We start from the raw sequence: 22490 nt of genomic DNA on the forward strand, positions 1-22490 counted from the left end.
GTTCCTAGTCTTTGGCATTTGTGTCAAAAAGGGGGAGACTGTCTAGGTGTCTAGGTGTGTAGGGGGAGTATGAGAATAGGGGGAGTTTATTAGAGTCTTTAGAGTCTTTATAACCTTGCTTATAACTTTGCTTGGAGTAATTATGAACTTTGTCTGCTTAAGTACTTTTGAACTTATGCTCCATTGATAACTTGTGTTTGGATTGTTTATTTATTTCAAGTTATTTTCACTTGATCTTGGATTGGTATATGTTTATTTGCAAGGATTGATGTGCAAAATATTCTAGACTTGTTGATTGCTCAATTTGAAGTCTTTGTAATATCTTGTAACCTAGGTGTTTTGTCACAAATTGCCAAAGGGGGAGATTGTAGGTTTTTATTTTTTGGCAATTGTGTACAAAATATTATAAGTGTATTTTTTTCATGTATATGAGCTTTACACAAGTCTAGAATATCTCTAGTTTGAAGAATTGCAAGATTATTGGAGAAAAGCCATTGAGTTCACACCGCGTTCACAAACGCGTTCGAACGCGGAATCTGCGTTCACACAGACAGAGAGTCGCATTCACAAACACGTTCGAACGCAGAATCTGCGTTCACACAGACAGAGAGCCGCATTCACAAACGCGTTCGAACGCAGATACTTGCGTTCACACAGACCGAGAGTTGCGTTCACAAACGCGTTCGAACGCAGGTACTGCGTTCACACAGACCAAGAGCTGCATTTACAAACGCGTTCGAACGCAACCTGAAGAATTCAAGTTGTCGCGTTCGAACGCACTCGGGCCCGTTCGAACGCACCCAGACCGCGTTCGAACGCACCAACGAAGTTTGATAAAATTGGACTTTTGTGAGTACGGATAAGACTTGGATTTGGCTTTATCTTGGAGATCATATATAAGGATTGTGATGCCTTATCTCTAGGGTGGTTGAAGAAGCATTATTAAAGGAGACTTCTTGAGGCTACATCGGTTCTTCAACTAACAAGGTTCCACTCATCATTAAAAAGTTAATCTTTCGTCTTAAGTGTTATCTAGACGAAAGATCAATCTCGAGGGTTATTGAGGTTGGACTTCAATCACGAGAAGCAGTGAATCGTGGATTCTAGTGAGTGAGACTGAGAAGAACAAAGTCGTTTGGATCGACGGGTTGTTTTGTGAGTCAGTCTTGTAACTGCTACTATCCTAGTGATTGGTTTTGATCCGAGTTTGGATCCATCGTTTTTTTTCCCGTTTGGGTTTTTCCATGTTAAAATCTTGGCGTTCATCTCTGCTTTCGTTCTTAATATTTCTACCGACTTTTACTTAAGCGAACGAGTGATATCATTGCCTAGTATTTAGATACATACTTGTGTCTAGGGGTTTTTCAATTGGTATCAGAGGAGGTTCTCTCACCCTTTGAGAGAGATCAGATAGGCATGTATTTTCATAGAGATGGACCATCATCTATTAGACCTACTATCCTAGATGGATCAAATTATGGATATTGGAAAGCTAGGATGAGAGCTTATTTGAAGTCTATAGATGAACGAGTATGGTTTGCCGTTGTGAACATTGGAGTCCACCAATGTACATGGTGGATGATAAACTTGCTGATAAACCGATAGAGTCATGGGATAGGTCAGACTATGAAAAAGTTGGATGGAATAGCAAGCCAATAAATGCAATTTTTAGTTGTGTTTCCCCGGAAGAATTTAAAAAATAATCTAAGTAAATAATCCAAAGTTACAATTATCATAGCCTCAACAAGCTTTTAGGATTACAAGTCCATACACAAATTTAAAGCATAATAACTCTTGCAGGGGCTAAAGTCCAATTAGGAATAACTTAATAAACAATACTAATCGAAAAATAAATCTACACTCCTCGATATCTGCATCCTCTATAATTAGCTCTGAAATATATCCACTAAAATAGCGGTGAGTACACGGCCCAGCAAGTACAATCTAATAGTAATCTATGAATAATGTATTGTACGATAAATAGATATGCATGCCCATAATTATCAATATTTTAAGGTAAAAGTGTATAGTGTAATTTTCAATAAACTTTCACTTACTCATAACACACATGAGTGTATATTAACATCATAACTCAATGTATAAAAATCCACAAAGCAATCAAGTCCATAGTGTCATATTCCACATGGCAAACATAATAACGAGGGGGACTAATCATCTAGCGGTATTATCGCCCGTATATTCCTGGCGACGCTGCATATGATCGGTTATCTGTGCCCATTAGACTGAGGACCCAATCGTAGGCCCATCCTCAACATCATCACCGCTATAGTAAATCATCACACGGAGCAAAACCATTACTTGTAACTGAATCATCGCACAAAGCAGAATCATCGCTTACAATTAAAAAAAGCTCACAACTCATTAGACACCCTGACCCTACGCCCTCGGGTACCGCTAGAGCTATAATCTCTACGTCTCAAACATCTTACTAATATCATCCTAGACTAGTCTCGAAACAGGGCAGTGTAATCACCTGATTGCTCCATCAGCTAACGACTTCAGGTGTAGACCGCTAATATAATACTTATATAATACACTCTACCCTTAACCCTGGGTTGAGTGGGTCAGGGACACTACATAGTTAGAACTAGACTAAAAATGATACATACATGTGGTGCCATAAATTTTATTATTTATTATATCATGATCATCAAGGTAACATGTATCATAACTAAGCATAGAATCTATCATACATAAGTGATAAATAATAATTAATGCAAGTAAGAAATTAATAATAATTATGTAATTATCATCATAATAATATCATTTTTCATATGCTAACATAGGATCTAACTTGCCTGAAATATCCCTGAAATCAGTTCCACTCTCCTAAGTAGTCAAATAGGTGATTTCCATAGGCTAACATAGGATCTAACTTATAGAGCTAACTATCTTGCTGCATAAATTAAGTTTGATTTTCTAGGTCCAGGATAGGTGACTTAGTCTTGCATTTATTCTTCCCTATTAATATATTATTTTGTATTAATTAAAAAAATGGTCATTTATGGTAAAATTAGAATTATCCTTATTTGGAAATGCCAAATGCATTAATAAAAGATAATTAAAATGATTAATAAATTCACCTACCTAATTTAATTATGTATTATCTTAAATTATGTTGATATAATGATTGAGAAAAATTTTAGAAAGGTAACTACATTTATAAAAGAAAATAAACACTATTATTGGCTAGCCTATGGTCCAAAAGTTGGGCTCGGCTCAAGGCCCAGCATTGCATCCATAAAAAGGAAGTGGGCTGCCTACCCACAGCCCACTAGGCCAAAACAAATGAGTTGGCCACAGGTGTGAGTCACAGCCCAGACTGTAGCTCACCTAAAAATTGGTTGGGCTAGGCTTAAAAGCCCAGCCCACCACTAGCTATAGGTGTGGGCCGCAACCCATGCCTGTAGCCCATAGAGATTGGGTGGACTAGGCTCACAAGCCCAATCCATCGCTGACTACAAGTGTGGGCTGCACCCCACCCGTAGCCCATAGAGATTGGACAAAAGCCCAGTCCACCATAGGCTACGACCATGGGCTACGACCCATCCTATAGCCCACGTGACCTGGTCGGGGTTTGATCAACTCAGCCATCCTTAAGAGAAGAAGACTAAGAGAAGGAAATGGAGTTGCTGTCGACGATCACCATCACCAGCAGCCAAGATCACCGGCTACCAAAGTCGACAAGGTCGACTTGGGTTGAGGCTGCGATTGAATCGTCGGTCGGACTGGCTGATGGTGAGGAGTATGGAACTCCCTGGCCAACGGCCATGGAGGTTCCTACTTCGGTGCAAAAAGGGATCGTAGCCCTCAACTTGAGTACCCATCTCTTCCACGCGAAGAGGTGAGTCGATCGAGGTTGAGAGTGAGGCCACCACCATCGGTGGTGGTCGCCCGTGACTAAGGAAACCGGCGGTGGAAGGCAACATGGCATTGCCTCCCACGCACCCCATGGGTACCCAAATTGGGTACCCACGGCAAGGGATTGACGCAGGAAAACTTCCCGAACTGATGGTTGATTGACCCAAATTCGCCGACCAATGAATTTCTCCGACGAAGATAGAAAAACTAAACTATAATTTAACTATGATTATTTAGCAATATTCAAATTAATTTAAAGGGGAGAAGGAGGCTGACTCGAGGATTAAAGTGAGGGGGTTTTGATTGGCCATCGGCACTCTGATGATCCACTGTCCACGACAAGATCTTCGGCGGCTCGAAAAGAGAAAAGAGAGGAAGAGGTGGAAGAGTGAGAGAGAGAGAGACTACGAAAAAAGAAGGTACGAAGGGAGTGTGTGGAATTATATATAGAGATTAGGGGGAGAGTGAGGGCGGAGTGGAGTGGAGTCCAGCTCCACTCCGACACCTCTCCCACCTCTCACAACTGACTGTGAGAGATGGGGGAGAGGAGGACTAGGTCAACACATGCGCCAAGCGCATGCGTTGTGATTAGAGTGCACGTGCATAGCGCGTGCGCTATTTTTTTTAGTCATGGGTGTTACAACTACTCCCAACAAAATAAAATTTTCGTCCTTGAAATTATGTATCGGAGTTATCTAATTAATGTGGATAAGTGGACGAATCTCCTCCTCAAGCTCCCAAGTAGCTTCCTCTACACCATGATTCTGCCAAAGAACTTTGACTAGTGATACATTCCTCCTCCAAAGCCTCTTCACGCATCTATCAATGATCCAAACTAGTTGCTCCTCATAGGAAAAGTCCTTCTTTAGCTGAATAGGTTCCTCCTTTAACACATGGGAGGGATTATGCAAATATTTCCTCAATACTGTCACATGAAAATATTACAGATCAGATCTGGAACGATCCGTCCGTTAGATGATTATGAAAATTTAGATGGAGGTAGCTCATGAGTTAGGGTTCTAATGTCTTTAGTTGCACCTAAATCAAAGGTCAGGATTAAAAAATAAAAATAAAATAGTGAAGATAGGTCAGAGAGGGAAGAACGGTAATTTCTGACATTGTGGCGGTCGTCGGAGGATGGCGGACAGCCAAGGGTGGTGGTGGACAGCCGTATTGTAGGGTGGCTGCTGGAGGTAGGAGGTGGCTAGGGTTTGGATGCTTGAAGGGGATTCAAGGTTATGATCTAGTCCTATAAAAATATAGACAATCTAACGGCTAATGAAAAAAAAGATAAGGACGAGAATAATAACTGGCTAAACTCAGATTTCTCTCTATTCACTTTCATATAGTTATCAATACATGCCCACTCCTATTTATAGGAGTTAAAATCCATAGCGGATCGGATCCACATGCGGATTATCCAATTTATTTGAAATTCAAACAACAAGATAAAGCTAGCTAACTAACTAAATCAGCCTTCTTTATCTTTTACGAATTAATCCTTCATTTCACGATATATAGATTCTGAATCTAGAGATGTCATGAATACCAAAATTGTAGATCTGGAGGTTGGAGATCTTATCCAGCTTGCTTGTTATTATTTGGACATTTGTAGAATATTCTATGAATATTTTTTCGAAACTGTGCATAGCTAGATTTAGCTAATTAAATAAAATCTTAACCTTCTAACTAAACCAAATAAGCAAATAAGATAACTATTCTCAATCCATTGAGTCTAATCTCCCCTTGATGTGATCCGATCTAACTCGGTTTGCATCAGAAAAATATTATAAATTTGAGACAACTCTGAAGGCAGATCCACGCGATATGCAACTGACCCCATCCGCTCTAGTATCTCATAAGGTCCAATGTATCAAGGGCTTAATTTGCCCTTCCTCCCATATCGGACTATTCCTTTCTTGGGTGAGACCTTGAGAAAAACTCTATCCCCAACTTGAAATTCTAGGTCTCGACATCGACGATCAACATAGCTCTTTTGTCGACTTTGGGCAACCTACAAATGCTCACGAACCTTTCGGACCTTATCAATGGTCTATTGGATCAACTATGAGCTTTCTATCTTCTGTTCTCCCACTTCATCCCAATTGATAGGTGTCCGGCATCTCTGACCATATAAATCTGATAGGACCTATGGAACGATCCCTTTAAGATCTAGATTGATTATAGGAAGCAGTCTGTACAACTAAGAAAAAATATTCATCAAATATTCTATGTCGATGTGAACCTGATGCAGACATTCAAATGCGCCCGTCCGCATTCGAACGCACATTTTGCATTCTCTGTTTTTGCAAACCTAATGTAAGCGTTCGCAAAGGCGTTCTAACGTGACCTACAGAAAATTTATTTTAATAAAAATAAATAACTAATGCAATAAGAAAAGATTCTAACTAGGTGTATCAAAAGCCTCATAAGGGGGCATCCCAATGCTGGAGTGATGACTATTATTATAAGCAAATTCAATCAAAGGAAGGTGTCGATCCAACTAAGTCTAAAATTAGCAACTAAAGCACGTAGTATGTCCTCAAATGTCTGGATCGTCCACTCTGACTGGTCATTGGTTTGAGGATGATAAGCAGTGCTGAACTACAATTTGGTACTCAAAGATCTAGCAAATTGCTACCACAATCTAGATGTAAATCTAGGGTCCTAGTCTGAGGTGATAGAGATGGGAGCCTCGTGGCGAGCAAAGATCTCATCCCAAAATAAGGTAGCCCGCTGCTCCATGGAATCTGTGGTGCTAACTAGAAGAAAATGAGCAGACTTGGTCAACCAATCCACGACTACCCATATGGAATCTTTCTTCTTCATAGGCTTCGACAACCCAACCACAAAATCTATAGTGATATGCTCCCACTTCCACTCAGGAATGGGTAGAAGTCTGAGGGCCCTGTAGGCATTTAGGGCTCAATTTTTACCTACCGACATGTTAGGCACTGGGATACAAACTCTGCTATGTTCCTCTTTAATCCTGACCACCAGAAAGACTTGTGAACATCATGATACATTTTCGTCTCCCAAGGGTGGATGTTGTAATAGGTCTAATAGGCTTCCTCCAAAATTTCCTTTCAGAATTCGCCCATATCTGACACACAAAATCTATCTCCAAACCTCAAGGTTCTCGTAACATAAGTACGAAAATCCTCTTTGCCTAAACTTTGGACTTGCTGAAGTATCTATAGAAAGTAAGGATCCTCCGCCTATGCAATTCTGATCCTCTCAGCTAGAGTCGGTTTCACCACCAAATGAGCAAAAAGTCCTAAGCTCGCTCTGCTAGAAATAATAGGAATATCAATACTCTGCAGATCCTTTAAGATGCCCTCCTGTTGGGTGATCAAACAAGCCAAGTTGCCCATAAACTTCCGGCTCAAGGCATCAACTACCATATTTGCCTTTCTTAGGTGATAGCTAATAGTGTAGTCATAATCATTTACCAGTTCAAGCCATCTACACTGCCTCAAGTTCAGCTCCTTTTGGGTGAAAAGGTACTTAAAGCTTTTGTGATCGGTGAAAATCTCACACTTCTCCCCATAAAGGTAGTGCCTCTAGATTTTCAATGCAAAGACTACTATTGCTAGCTCCAAGTCATGCGTGGGATAATTATGCTCATAATCTTTGAGTTTCCATGAAGCATAAGCGACAGCTCTGCCCTCTTGTATCAAAACATAGTCCAGGCCCATATATGAGGCATCACAATAGACATGGTAGCCCACACCATTACGAGGCACTATAAAAATAGGTGCAAAAGTAAGTCTCCTCATCAACTCCCAGAAGCTTTCCTCACAATCATTCGTCCACACAAAATGATGATCCTTCCGAGTCAGCCTGGTAAGAGGGCTTGAGATTTTTGAAAATCCCTCGACAAAGTACCGATAATATCCAGCTAGCCTAAGAAAACTGCGCACCTCCGCCACGGTGCTCAGCTGCTTCTAACCCAAGACTACTGTGATCTTAGATTGGTCAACCCATTACCTCGTTCAGCCAGAACTCACACTTTGAAAACTTGGCAAACAACTTTTCTCTCCTCAAGGTCTCTAGTACCAACCGGAGATGCTCCTCATGCTCTTGCTCTGAGGCTAGATATATAAAAATATTATCAATGAAGACCACAATGAACTGATCCAAGAATGGACGAAAGGATCAGTTCATTAGGTTCATGAAAACAGCTGGAGCATTAATTAGCCCAAAAGGCATAACCAAGAACTCGTACAAACCATAACGAGTGCGGAAAGCGGTTTTTGAGACATCCACTTCCCTAATCCTCAAAAGATGATATCTGGACCTCAGATCGATCTTCGAAAAGACTCCAGCTCCATGCAATTGATCAAAAAGATCCTCAATACGAGATAGGGGATATTTGTTCTTCTCAGTCAACTAGTTCAGTTGCTGATAATCAATGAAAAGACGAAGAGTGTCATCTTTCTTTTTAACAAAGAGGACTGGAGTTCCCCAAGGTGATGAGCTAGGTCTGATGAATCCTCGATCTAGCAAATCATCAATCTATCCTCTAAGTTTATTTTCTTTGGAGCCATGCAATAAGAAGCCTTGGAAACTGATCCTGCTCCTGGAATCAGGTCAATGGTGAACTCAACTCCCTTATCTGGTGGAAGCCCTTAGAGGTCCTCAGGAAAAATATTCGAAAACTCCTGAACCACCAACAAGTCAGTTAAGGCTTGGGCCCCACTAGACTCATCAGACATGATTGCCACCAACTATGGGTGGTCCACCTATCGATCCTTAAACAATCGACACTTTATACCATCATTAAGCTACAAAATAATTTCCTTACTGTAGCAATTAATGTTGGCATGATAAGCAGCTAACTAGTCCATACCCAAAATCAAGTCAAAATCATGCATCTCAAGGGGTAAAAGGTCTGCCCTAAAATCCCATTTGCCAAAAGTTAGAGTGCAAGGACTATAAATTTGGCGAATCTCCAAAAAATCACCCATTAGAGTAGCTATGAGCAGAGGTTCATCAAGAGCCTCTAGAGTCGTATCAGTATGCCTTAAAAATGAGGAGAAATGAAAGAATGTATAGCCCCAAGATCAAATAGAATCCTAGCGGTATGAGAAAATAAGGTCATAGTTCCTGTCATTGCATAAATAAATTTATAACAAAAATTCTTTTATTAATCAAATTTTTCTCTAGAAAGAAAGAAGGGATAATTTGACTTCTATTTAAGTAGGAATTTTAAATTCTAAATAAGCATATTTAATTGTTACCTGTCGCCACATCATTAGATGCCTCTACATCCTGCTCCGTCATGGCAAATACTCGACCAGTACGTTCGCCACTTTCTCTGCTAGAAGTCCCCGATCGCGCACCAACATGTCCTCTACTCGTAGCAGTACTAGCTCTTGAGGCCCCAGAAATAGATGGCGTAGTCGTAGTGATTGACCCACCAGCTAACATAGGACAACGAGGTTAGGTATGACCAGTGTGTCCATAATGATGACAAGTCACCTCCTGAGTACCAGGTCAATCTCGAGATAAATGTCCCCTCCGACCACAAGTATAGCAAGTCCTCTCCTCCAATGTAGGACGTCGTGTAGATCCTCCGCTACTAGTGCTGCATGTAATCGTTGCTAGCCTCCCACTATTGATAGAAGGTGATGCCTTACTAGGTTTGCCCGAACTCTATGAGTCGAATCTGCTCGAAGCTGCACTAGAACTGGCACCACTAGTATATGGGTGAAATCTCGGTCGATAAGAACTAGAGGGTCCACTCCAACTCGAACCACCTCCTTGTGGATGCCCATCAAAGCGACCTGGACGTCTGGCCACTCGCTCCTGCTATTGAGAACACTCCTCTAGTAAATCTCTCTTGGCTATCCCTACGTTCTCCACTAGCTCCGCATAAGTCAGGTTCCTCGCCATATTCACCTGTTTATGGATCTCAATCTGTAGTCCCATCTTGAATTGCTCAGCTCTGGCAGCATCATCTGGCACAACTCTAGGGCAAAAACGGGATAAGGTATTAAACCTTTCCTCGTACTGAGCTATAGTCATATTCCCCTATTTTAACTAGGTAAATTCCCATGTCAGCTCAACTCGAAGAGATGCTGGGAAGTACTTTTGATCAAAGGCGTCTATGAACGCTTTCCATGTGATGTACTCTCCTGCATGTTAATTTGGCATCAAACGCTCAGTGGCCTTCCACCACTCTTTCGCCTCCCCACGGAGAAGAAAAGTGGCAAGAGTCACCTGCTGATTCTCTGGGCACCTAAAAGCAATCAAGATCTTCTTCACATCCACAAGCCACTAGTTCGTCTCCATAGGATCGGTCATGCCATTAAACACGGGAGGATAAAGCTGCATAAATTGGTTTAGTTGCCAAGAAGATCCACCTCCAGCTTGCTTGGCTGGGGTAAGATGCTCAGACGATCCACCCAGTGTGTTCGTCCTAACCGCTATCGTGCGCTCACAAACTAGCTCCTCAATGAACCTCTCCTAGTTACTGGCCAAACACCTGAGGGTCTCCACGCTACTAGCTAAAGCATCCATAGCCAGCTCATCAACTAGAGCAGAAGTTCCCTTAGAAGCAATCACATGAATCGATCTAGCATGTTTAGGCGGTATTCCAATTAAGTTCAAAGTAATGTATTTACATGTCACTAATATCATTTATGTCCAATCTATCATGGTCTCTAAACTTCCTAAATCAATATATGGACTGTACCCTAGATAACTTGCCGGATTATGGTGAACCTATGCTTTCATACCAAATTGATACATCCACTTTTAAAAATCATGTGTTCCTCACGTGGAGAGATCCACGTGACTCTCACATTACCTATTAGTGTAATAATCTCACAGATTATCTAAGTTAAGTCTAGAAATATCATAATAATCTAAGTAAATAATTCAAAGTTATAATTATCACATACCTCAATAAGCCTCTAGAAATACAAGTCCATACATAAATTTAAAGCATAATAACCCTCGCAGGGGCTAGGAATAACTAAATAAACAATGCTAATAGGAAAATAAATATGTTACTCCTCGATATCTGAGTCCTCCATAATTAGCTCTGAAATATTTCCACCAAAATGGCAGTGAGCACACAGCCCAGCAAGTATAATCCAATAGTAATATATAAATAATATATTGTGCGATAAATAGATATGCATGCCCATAATTATTAATATTTTAAGGTAAAAGTGTACAATATAATTTTCAATAAACTTTCATTTAATCATAACACACATGAGTGTATATTAACATCATAACTCAATGTATAAAAATTCACAAAGCAACTAAGTCCATAATATCATATTCCACAAGGCAAATATAATAACGAGGAGGACTAGTCATCTAGCGGTATTATCGCCCGTATATGCCTAGCGACGCTGCATATGACCAGTTATCTATGGCCATTAGACTAAGGACTCTAGTCGTAAGCCCATCCTCAATATTATCACTACTATAGTAAATCATTGCACAGAACAAAATCATTACTTGTAGCTGAATCATCGCACAGAGTAGAATCATCGCATACAGCGGGAAAGAGCTCACAGATCATTAGTCGCCCTGACCCTACGTCCTCAAGTACCAGTAGAGCTATAATCCCTGCGTCTCAAATATCTTACTAATATTATCCTAGACTAGTCTCTAAACAGGGCAATGTAATCACTTGAATGCTCCATCAACTAACAACCTCAGGTGTAGACAGCTAATATAATACTTATATAATACACTCTACCATTAACCCCGAGTTGAGTAGGTGAGGGGCACTGCCTAGTTGGAACTAGACTAAAAAAAATATGTGCATATGGTGCCATAACTTCTATTATTTATTATATCATGATCATGAAGATAACATGTATCATAACTAAGCATGGAATCTGTCATACATAAGCGATAAATAATAATTAATACAAGTAAGAAATTAATTATGACTATGTAATTATCATCATAACAATATTATTTTTCATAGACTAACATAGGACTAACTCGCCTGAAATATCTTGGAATCGGTCCCACTCTCCTAAATTGTCGGCTCCTCCTGAATCTCGAAATCTTCCTCACATAGTAATGGATATAATAATTTATAAAATAAAATAAAGCATAAGAATGATAAACTTATAGAGCTAACTACCTTGTTGCATAAATTAAGTTTGATTTTTTAGGTCCAGATAGGTGACTTGGTCTTGCATTTATTCTTCCCTATTAATATATTACTTTATATTAATAAAAAAATGGTCATTTATGGTAAAATTAGAATTATCCTTATTTGGAAATGTCAAATTCATTAATAAAAGATAATTGAAATGATTATTAAATTCACCTACCTAATTTAATTATGTATTATCTTAAATTATGTTAATATAATGATTGAGAAAATTTTTAGAAATGTAACTACATTTATAAAAGAAAATAAACACTATTGGTGGCTAGCCTATGGTCCAAAAGCTGGGTTGGGCTTAAGGCCCCGCATTGCATCCATAAAAAGGAAGTGGGCTGCGGGTCTACCCACAGCCCATTAGGCCAAAACAAATGAGCTGGCTATAGGTGTGGGTCGCAACCCACCCTATAGCTCGCCTAGAGATTGGCTGGGCTGGGCTTAAGAGCCCAGCCCACCACTGGCTACGGGCGTGGGCTGCGGCCCACCCCATAGCCCATAGAGATCGGGTGCCCTGGCTACGGGTGTGGGCTGCAGCCCACCTTGTAGCACATAGAGATTTGGTGGACTACCATTGGCTACGAGCATAGGCTGCGGCCTACCCCATAGTCCATATGAACTGGTGGGGGTTTGATCAGCTCAGCCATCCTTAAGAGAAGGAGATCGAGGGAAGGAGATGGAGTTGGTGCCGACGATCACCATTGCGAGCAGCCGAGATCACCGGCTCCCAAAGTCGACAAGGTTGACTTGGGTTGAGGCCGCGATTGAATCGTCGGCCGAAGTGGCCGATGGTGAGGAGTAAGGAACTCTATGGGTGGCGGCCATGGTGGTTCCTACTTCGGTGCAAAAAGGGCTCGTAGCCTCAACTTGAGTACCCACCTCTTCCATGCAAAGAGGTGAGTCGATCAAGGTTGACGAGCGAGGCCACCACTGCCGGTGCTGGCCACCCGTGACAAAGAACCTAATGGTGGGAGGCGACATGGCATCGCCTCCCACGCACCCCGTGGGTACCCAAATTTGGTACCCACATCAAGAGGTTGACGCAGGGAAACTTCTCAGACCAGTGGTTGATTAACCCGAAGTCATCGGCTGGTGAATTTCTTCGGTGAAGATAGAAACGAATAAACTACAATTTAACTATAATTTACTGAGTAATATTCAAATTAATTTAAAGGGAAAATGAGGCCGACCCTGAGGATTGAAGTGAGGGGGTTTTAATTGGCCGCCGATGCTCCGGTGATCCACTGCCCACGACGAGATCTTCGGAAGCTCGGAAAGAGAAAAGAAAGGAAGAGATGGAAGAGTGCGAGAGAGAGAGAGAGAGAGGACTACGAAATAAGAAGGTACGAGGGGGTGTGTGGAATTATATATAGAGATGAGGGGAGAGTGAGCGGAGTGGAGTGGAGTCCGGCTCCACTCCGACACCTCTCCCACCTCCCGCAACTAATTGCGAGAGATGAGGGAGAGGAGGACTAGGTCAGCGCACACGCCAAGCATGTGCGTTGCGATTAGAGTGCACGCGCATGGTGCATGCGCTAATTTGTTTTTTAGTCATGGGTGTTACAATTTATATGGGGTTTATATGATAAAAAAATTTAGGAGTATACGAAAATATGTAATAGTACCCATTCGAAAAAATTTGTCCTGGTTTTGAGAAACTTAGAACATCTCCCAAACCAGCCTATTTTAGAGTTTTTGTCCAAAATAGATCTATTTTTTAACTTATTTTACCGAAATAGACTATTTTCAAACTTATTTGTTAAATAGGGTCTAATTCAATATAACAAAAAAAAAATGCTGAACTAATCAACGTTTAAAATATTTTTATCGTCAGAGAATTTTTTTTTCTCTAAACTACCGAAAAACTAAGTTTAAGGGATTTACATACATAAAACGCTGAACCAATCAGTATTTTAGGACTAGATAAACATACTATATTTATCAGTGTTTTTGCTCAGAAAAAAAACGCCGACCAATTTAAAGTTTTTATTAGGGCTTAAATGAATTAGACCCCATTTGTTAAATAAGTTTGAGGGCAGTCAATTCCCGTGAAAAAGTTTTGGAGCAGGGCTAATTTGGTCAAAAACTCGCTTATTCTAATCATTTCTGCATCTCTTCTTCACGACTCCACGAGGCCGCTCCACCTCGAGATCCTCGACGTCTCCTTCCTCGACAAACCAGGCTACCGCTTTCGCCGTCGGTCCATCGGCTCCCTCGACACCGACCGCTGTCCTCGTGGATCTCCCTCGATAGTGGAAACCGGCCGCCGTGCTCGTTGATCTCTCTCGACAGTCGACACCGGCTGCAGTGCTCGTGTATCCCTTGCTGGTTTCTACTAGATCTGCTCGCTTTTTGATAGATCTAACCGATAAATATGTAAGCATGCCATGATCTCCTTTTCTGCAATTTCTCGGGAATCTTGAGTTATTGGTGCGAGGTCGGAAAATCTGAAGCTCTGTAATAGGTTTTTGATCGATCGATTTATTTATGGTGTTAATCTCTTGTCTTTGTTAAGGTTTGGTTCTGATCCATGTTTTAGGGCTTCTTTTGATTTAATTTTCAGTGATGTAACTAGTGTTAGTTACCCAATTAATCAAAAGCTTAAAGTGGTTGGTAATTGGCCAACAATAAATCATGCCTTAACAACTAGTTTGGTACTCTGATCTGAAATAGGAGTTTAGTCTTGGATCAGGACTCTATTTTAATGTGCAAGTACTGTCTTGAAGTTTCATCTTTGAAAGAACATGATGATTGAATAAATTGTGAGTGATCAATAAATTGATGTTTTCAAGAATAAATTATCTTCTCTGATGTACAGAATGTTGCTATTCAAAGAAATCAATGAATAAAGTGTTTAATTGTCAGTCTGTTCAAATTTTGGCTGCGTATCAGAATAGAAGAGATTTGAAAACTATGTTCCTTAAGTTGAAAGTGATGATGTATTTGCTGCTTTTGATGATACTGAGAATGTTTGGTTAGTTCAATTTAACAACTATGGTCTCAACTTAGTGGAATTATATTTGTTCTATTTAATTTTCTGAAACAACTGGAATGTTAGATTTCCCACAGTATAAGGGCAATTTCTCTGCAAGGGTGTTGCTTCTAATTTTCTGAAACAACTAGAAAGTTATATTTTCTATACTTCTGTTATGTACTTTTGTTCTAAGATTTGCTTAAGTAGAATGTTGAGTTTGCATAATATGATCTTGTAGAGTTTAATTCTGAATTATGACCATATCATCTCTTCTCCAAATGCATAGAGATTTTTATTAGTTTATGCTTTTATAATGTTTATGTCTTTATAGTTGAATTAGGTTTGTTTCAAGCATGAATCAAGCCTAAATCAAGCTTGGTTCAATTTAAGTTTGATCAGGCTCAAAATTATACTTGAATTTGTTTGGACTTGAAATTGCTTATTGATCAGCTCGCTTGGGCTCGAGCTCGGCTCGAATTGAAATGATTATAGTTCAAGCTTGATCCAATATCTAAGATGAAAATTAATATCATTTCAAGCTTGATGAGAGTTCGGCTAAGTTAATCTCCTAATATGAACTTCTATCTTGTTTATAATTTATACTTGTACATAGCATCTCGCTGGGGCAATTGTGGCTAGGGTGACAAAAGTTGCACTCTTTGACACAAGAAGATGCATTACCTTTAAACTAGATGGTGAAGCTTCTTGAGGTCATTGCTTTGACTTTCATCGGCAATTTGCCTAAAGACTTTGAGGGAGAAAATTGAAGAAAAAAATAAGTTTATCCTAGTGAATAATACGTCTAATTGACTTTCACCAATAGTTTACCCACATGTTGCTTTAATACATCTTATTGACTTATATTTAGAGTTGGTTGAATATTTGATCCATAATCACATAGATTTGAGTCCAAAATGATTAAAAATATAAAATGGGCCGGAAATGGATCACCAAGTTACGTTCGCAATTCGCAATTCACAATTTTTGCTACAAATTGTTTTATATGCTGAAACATATGATAGCTTTTTACTAACTAATTCTTTTTCTCTAACACGTAATCTGAGAGATTTGGCAGGAAGATGATAAAAATAAATTAACTGAATCGCAATATGATGTTGATTCTTTTTCTCTATTTTGCAGTTCACGATCGACTAGTTTAGGCTCGATTAGACCCTTAACCATCCTAGGTCATCTCGTATCAAATTGATGCAGTTCTTTGGTGGCTCCTCGGTTGTGGAGGCAAGCCCCTCCCCAGCGGCACCGCCGGGAACGGCAACTGGCTTGGCCGGTAACAACGCGAACATGATCTATGTGTTCAACCGTGCGGGAGTTTGCCTCCTCAACCGTGAGTGGCACCGGCCCCTTCGAACCCTCGATGCCAACCAAGACCACAAGCTCATGTTTGGCCTCCTCTTCTCGCTCCGATCTTTCACAGCCAAGATGGATCCCACCAAGTATTGCTATTTCTCTTTCTTCTTTATTTTCTCTTGCTAGATTTTAGGACTCAAGAATCGATCAATTGGGCTTTCTTGGTCTTTTGGAGCAGTGCGGAGAAAGGCAATCTTGGGGTGCCACTACTTCCGGGGCAAGGGTGCTCGTTTTATAGTTTTCGGACAAATACTTACAAGTTAAGCCTCATGGAGAGCCCCTCTGGTGTGAAGGTATTATATTGTGATCCTTTCATTCTGAATTGAAGAATTTTTTATTTTATTTCTATGAAATTAGTACTGCTTATGCATGTGAGTTAATACATAGAGTTGCAAAACAGGAGGCAATTTAAGAGAAAGTTTTGGATATAGTTGGTTGATTCATCCTATTGTATTTGGTAAATAGTGCTGAATTGCAATCAAATTTGCATGTATTGTCTCTCTCATCTATTTAGTGTGGAAAATTGAGGAGGGAGTCCTGTTTTGCTTTCCTTCCTTTTAAAGGTCTTCTCTCTGGATCCTTTTCTTCTTTTATTTGGGATTGAGAAGGTGAGAGGGGTGCGTAAGAAGTTTAGGCTTGTATTTGATGCTAATGAATTTTATATAAGAAATAAACTAGGAGCGATCTAAAGGAAGAACACATTTTATTTTAAAACTCTAAGGGCCATTTGGCTTCATGCATTTAGAAAAACTGCTTCTACACATATAAAGTGTTATATATAAACTAGTTTCTATTTTATGGAATATCCTTTCTAAGTTCTAAGTTGGGCTTATATGCACCATATTGATATTCACTTCAATTAAGCGAATGTCAAAATACATTCTTTCAATCTTTAATAGGAAGAAAGAGTGAAGATATAAGACTTTTATTCACATTGGTTTTTTATTTAACAGTCAGATGTTGCATCTTCAAACACATGAAATCAAACAACCTATAAATCCTGCTTCAAAGTCTGAAAATGCTGGAAAAACAAAGTTTCAAATTTACCAACTGTTAATGAATTGCCCACTAGATGTTGGATCAACTAAAGATGAATAAAAAACAGAGAGTGGTTGAAGGAAGTGATGACTTCTGTAAGAGTTTCAGAACAATGAAAAGGTATTGACAACAGCTTGAAATGTTGGAATGATAAGTTAGATCTCTGCTAATTGAAAGTGTAGTGCAAAGGCTATAAGATCTTGCCCTTGGATTCAACTACAGGCTTCAAAAGAGGATAATTTCTTATAGAAAACTATCAGGACAACAGCTATTGAGTTAACAAATAATATAAGAGATAAGATGAGCAGGGCGGAAGTTGTAGTTGATAGGATTCGGGATAAAGGATAGCCTAATGAACCTCTTTTCTATCTCTATTGAAAGGGGAAGGAAAGAATCGACACAGAGCCACAACCTTAAAGAATGGCATGGGTAGCAACCTCATCAGCAGCTTCAGACCTAGCAATCAGAAGTAGCTTATCTTATGTAACCTTGACATCCTTGTATAGGAGAATATCTAATGGAAGCAACACAGGCTTTGTACAAATTTTGTGCTTTCTTAAATGGTAAAATTATGTCAAGCTCTTTATTTGATAACTTATGACTCTTGCTATCATGATTTTTGAATTTCTAGCGGAATATTCTAGGCTAAGTTATAAATTTACAAGCTAGGGTCAATTATTCTTCAAATTCCAAGTGTTTTGAATGTTGCACGTTGATGGTGATGATACCAATGTCATCTTATTTTAGATTATACAGGATTGAACCATGACATTTATTTAAGGTTTATTTCTTAACATGATATCGGATGCATAATCATCTTTTATATGGCCAAGTTGTTTAATTCTTTGCAGACAGTACATCATGCTGCATTATTGTGAACTTGATGCAGATTATTTTAGTTACTCATCCTAAGACGAGTGACCAGCGGGAGTCATTGAAGTATATATACAAGCTTTATGTTGACTATGTTGTAAAGAATCCCCTCTATGTTCCGGGGACCCCTATTAAGTATGTTTCTCACACTTACTAGATGAGTTTTGCAGTTTGTTTTTTCCTTCTATTATGAAAATATGCAATCATCACAGCTGTGGCACACTTATTCAATGGATTAACCATGCACTTCTTAGTTCCTAACCAATATATGAAGTCAAGTTTGTGCCAATTTCCATATCACTTTATAGTGTCATTCTTCTCATTCTGGTCATTTTTAATGCTTCAATTTTCTGAATCATATTGTGGTTTTGATATCATTTTAACCATGTCTTTCCATTTCAAGGATAAATTTATTGCTAAATGTGAATTATTGATTTTTATCTTCTTATATTGTAGGTGTGAGCTCTTCAATAAGAACCTCGATCAATATGTGAAAACTTTAATTTAGCTTGTAGAGGTAATGTTTTGTGATTCTATCTTATCTTATCCTATCATTTAGTAATGGTACTTTGTTTGATATCTTTAACATGCCAGCTGGTGCTATTTTGGTTGATCGAGATATGGCTATGTGACTATGCTTTCAGTCGACCATACTCTACTACTTTAGTGATTTCTGATTTCATGTTTTTTGTTGGATTTAGACTATCTTCAAATTGATTAAGAAAATCAGTAGTGACTTGTTGAGAAGGAAATAGAATAAAGAGAGCATTTGATTGGAAATAAGATAGGATTCTGTGTTCCTCTTCATTTTGTTGTGCAATTTAACAATTGGTACAATCTGCATTAAATTCCCTCCTGACCTTTATGAGATTTTCAACGATTAGGAATCAGAATTCTCCTAACTAATGGAGAAAGAATCTTGTCACAAATTCACCATTCTCACTTCATTTTACTTTGGATAGCCTACCATTTTGTCTCCTTCATGCTAAAGGTTTCAGTGAGTATGTCGCCGCATCTTAACATATCTTTTTGCTACTAATTGCTAGAACAACTCAGCTTCCACCAAGCTATATATTATATTTTGTGATGTATGTTCTTAATGCTTGTTAACTTCTATTGAGTTGCATTATTAAACTTCTGCTCATAGTACGCACTACTTTATTTGGTTGTTTATCAAATTATTATGATATGATTGAAAAGCAAGACAGTTATCTGGCATTTATCACCAATGCTATAGCTTGCATAAGTTAGTGCTAGTGGCTCTAAAGCATTGCTGTTTTTCTTCAGGTTTTCTTTTGCAAAGTTGCTATCTTCAGCCATCTTTCAGCATTTTCTAACAACTCTGGCCTCGAGGAAGGTTATATTAGCTGTAGGTTGTTTTAATCATTTATATATGAATTGTTTATTTCCAAACTAGCTTTCCCAAGAGTGTGCAATTGCATTATGAGAGCATAGTTCGGCCTGAAATGTACTCTATCTTGAGAATCCCGAAGTTTGCGGGGAGAAGTAAAGCAACTTTAGAAGCTTCTCATTTGCTTAAATTGTATTAACATATAGTGGTCAAATTACGTGACAATTTTATGAAGATTTTGAGTGCCATTTATGATAAATATACTATTTTGGCAGTTTTCCCTTTGAATATATTGTTGTTAAAATGAATAGTTTACTGCTGGTACGATGACACCATTTATTGGTACTGTTGTCACTGCATGTTTTGGTTTCTGATGAAATGAATAGTTTAATGCTGGTACAAATACACCATTAATTTAATACTGTTCGCACTCAGTTTGGTTCACAAGGTGTGACAGTGCCACTATTTCATAACAATGGCATATAAGCTGTTGCATTATTTAATGATTTAGTAATTTGCCGACTTGTTTCAAGTTTGCGGACTTAGTGAATCCTTATTTCAGCAACTTATTTTCTAGTCTCAAAGAGAGCAATAAATTGACAATATCATTTGCCAAGTTATTTTTTAATCTATAATCTGAAGTTGTACTTCTCTATTTTCCTTCTACTATATAGTTACTCTCTTGTTTGATATCTGTATGTATGTATCCTTAAATTAGTCAAGAACTTTATTTACTAACTTACACGTTCCCTTGGCCTTTTGCTCAGCCAACTTCCTAGTCTCTGATTATTACCTGCCACCTGTTTATTATCTATAATCTCTCCAGAAGAATTGGGTCAAGGGAGCAAGTTAACATTTATCACAAATAGGGAACACTACAAAGTAAATGGTTCTTCCTGTGTCGTCATTATACACAACTTACTTTCCCTTTTAACCACAGGTATGAAAACTGATACTTTCTTCACCTCTTAGGATTCTCTGGTTAACACACAAAGCTAACTTTCCCCCATGGAAAAGGCAAAAGGAGAAGGGAAGGGAAGGGAATGCAAGAAGGGCAACAGCAACCACTCCTAAACGATTGTGGTGAAACCCAAAGTAAACTTCTAAGAATGAAGCAACTGATTTGTTTTCTCCCAGCACCCTAATCTCCTTTTTGTAAATCTCCATATTGTGAAGTAAAGAGGCCATTCATTATCCAGGACAAAGGAGCAGATATAAAAGAACCAAACCCACCACTTCGGAATGTGATGCAAGGAAGAATATTATAATGAGTTTTATGTATCATATATATGCTACCATCATGAGTTTATATTAGGACGCCATAGTAGAATAGATGCGCAGTTTCTGAATGCAACATCCAGGAGAGGACTCAAACTGGCAGCATACATAAAGAAATTCTGTGAAAGAAGAAATGATTGGCATACACAAAGGCCGGGGCTTTTGCAATAATTTAGTGATATTTAGTGTATAAAACTGAGGGCACATATTTTTCATAGTTGATATATTTTTGTTACAATGGAGTATATACAATATACATATACGGTGCACACTATAGTCTATTATTATAAATTAAAAATAAAATACTATTAAATTATAAATGCCCCGCTACATTCCACATTGATGTCAGAAATTTACTTTGGGTTTTCAATTTTGTGATGACATTAAAAGCATCTCCAATCAGGCTTCAAGTAATTTTAACTTTTAGAAATTTCAATTTTGTCTTATAAATGTTTAATCCAATCATTTTAATTTTACCGGTATCTTTTATTAAATAATCTAATTTGTTAAACTGATATATAATTAGATTTACTAATTAATTTTTAACAAAAAAATATTGTTGGAAAGGTCTTGTTGAGACATTTAATGAAACATCCACCTCTAAAAATCGTGTTCTTCACGTAGAAAAAACTGACGTTGACTCTCATATAACCTATTAGAATTTGATATAAGAACAATTTGAAATATTACAAAATTTAGTAAGGATCAAAATCTCATTTCTCTCTCCTCTCGGTAATAACTAATTAACACTAATTGACATTAACCACGACTCATGCATAAGCCATGTGGTGACTTAAAAGACTCTAAAGCAACAAAATAATTAGTAAATGATGAAAATATAAAAATTTAACCTAAGCCATTAATATGGTATTAAAGTGTAAAAACTAAAAACCCATCGGCTAACCCAATAGCTTTACCATGATACGCTCCTCCCCTTAAAATCCTTGTCCTCAAGGATTTAAATCTGGAAATTAGTTAACCAATGAATGATAGTCCTCCTCCCTATAAGCTTCTTCAAGTGGGGAGTTACACCATTGTACAAGAATCTAGGAGATAGGTTGGTTTCCTCGCTTCACCATGCGGTGGCCAAGGGTTCTTTTATGATATAATGGGATTTACATCTGAATCAACTTAGGGTAATAATTGGCTGAGAATAATCTGAGGATCTAAATAGCTCTTGAGTTGAGACACATGAAACACTAAATTTTAGACTCAAAAAGATAGATTCAAGTGGTAAGCAACTAGTCCCACTTTATCTTCAATGTGGTTAGATCCATTGAATTTGGCAGGTAATTTAAAGTTTTGGCTAATCTCAAGCATACCCAATCTCCAATCTTGCAATGCCTCTCACTTCTCATTTTACCATCAACATATTTTATTTTTACTTAAGCTTTGGATAAATCTAATTGTAGGAAAGGGACATTTTGATTCCTTTCCTGTAAATAATCTTCCATAGCTACTACAATAGATGAAATGGGTTCAATCGAGATAGCCAATTGCTGTGGAGTATACCCTTACAAGATTTGGAAAGTTGTTACTTAGAAGTAGTTGTGGTAATTTGTGTTGAACAACCATTCTACTAG

The 22490-nt window shown here is 38.5% G+C and overlaps 1 protein-coding gene and 1 long non-coding RNA gene across 3 annotated transcripts; both read left to right on the plus strand.

Annotated features, from left to right (window-relative positions):
- The first annotated feature begins 14032 nt into the window (after positions 1–14032).
- LOC140791137 (uncharacterized) lies at positions 14033–19917 on the plus strand. Of its 2 annotated transcripts, XM_073141543.1 has the most exons (6): positions 14033–14401; positions 16140–16453; positions 16546–16660; positions 18295–18413; positions 18735–18795; positions 19566–19917. In XM_073141543.1, exons 2-5 carry the CDS (start codon positions 16206–16208, stop codon positions 18784–18786), a joined length of 534 nt encoding a protein of 177 aa, XP_072997644.1. In that variant the 5' UTR covers positions 14033–14401; positions 16140–16205; the 3' UTR covers positions 18787–18795; positions 19566–19917. The 2 variants fall into 2 exon arrangements, with proteins under 2 accessions (XP_072997644.1, XP_072997645.1); XM_073141544.1 differs by lacking the exon at positions 14033–14401 and having other exon boundaries at positions 15074–16453.
- A 325-nt stretch (positions 19918–20242) lies between these two features.
- LOC140791138 (uncharacterized) lies at positions 20243–21176 on the plus strand. Its single transcript, XR_012109530.1, has 3 exons — positions 20243–20511; positions 20602–20724; positions 20829–21176. It is a non-coding gene; the product is annotated as an uncharacterized lncRNA (long non-coding RNA).
- Positions 21177–22490: the final 1314 nt, after the last annotated feature.

Source organism: Typha latifolia, chromosome 6, assembly GCF_019914945.1.
Source record: "Typha latifolia isolate L0001 chromosome 6, TyphaL0001v2, whole genome shotgun sequence".
In the NCBI taxonomy this organism is placed as follows: Eukaryota; Viridiplantae; Streptophyta; class Magnoliopsida; order Poales; family Typhaceae; genus Typha; species Typha latifolia.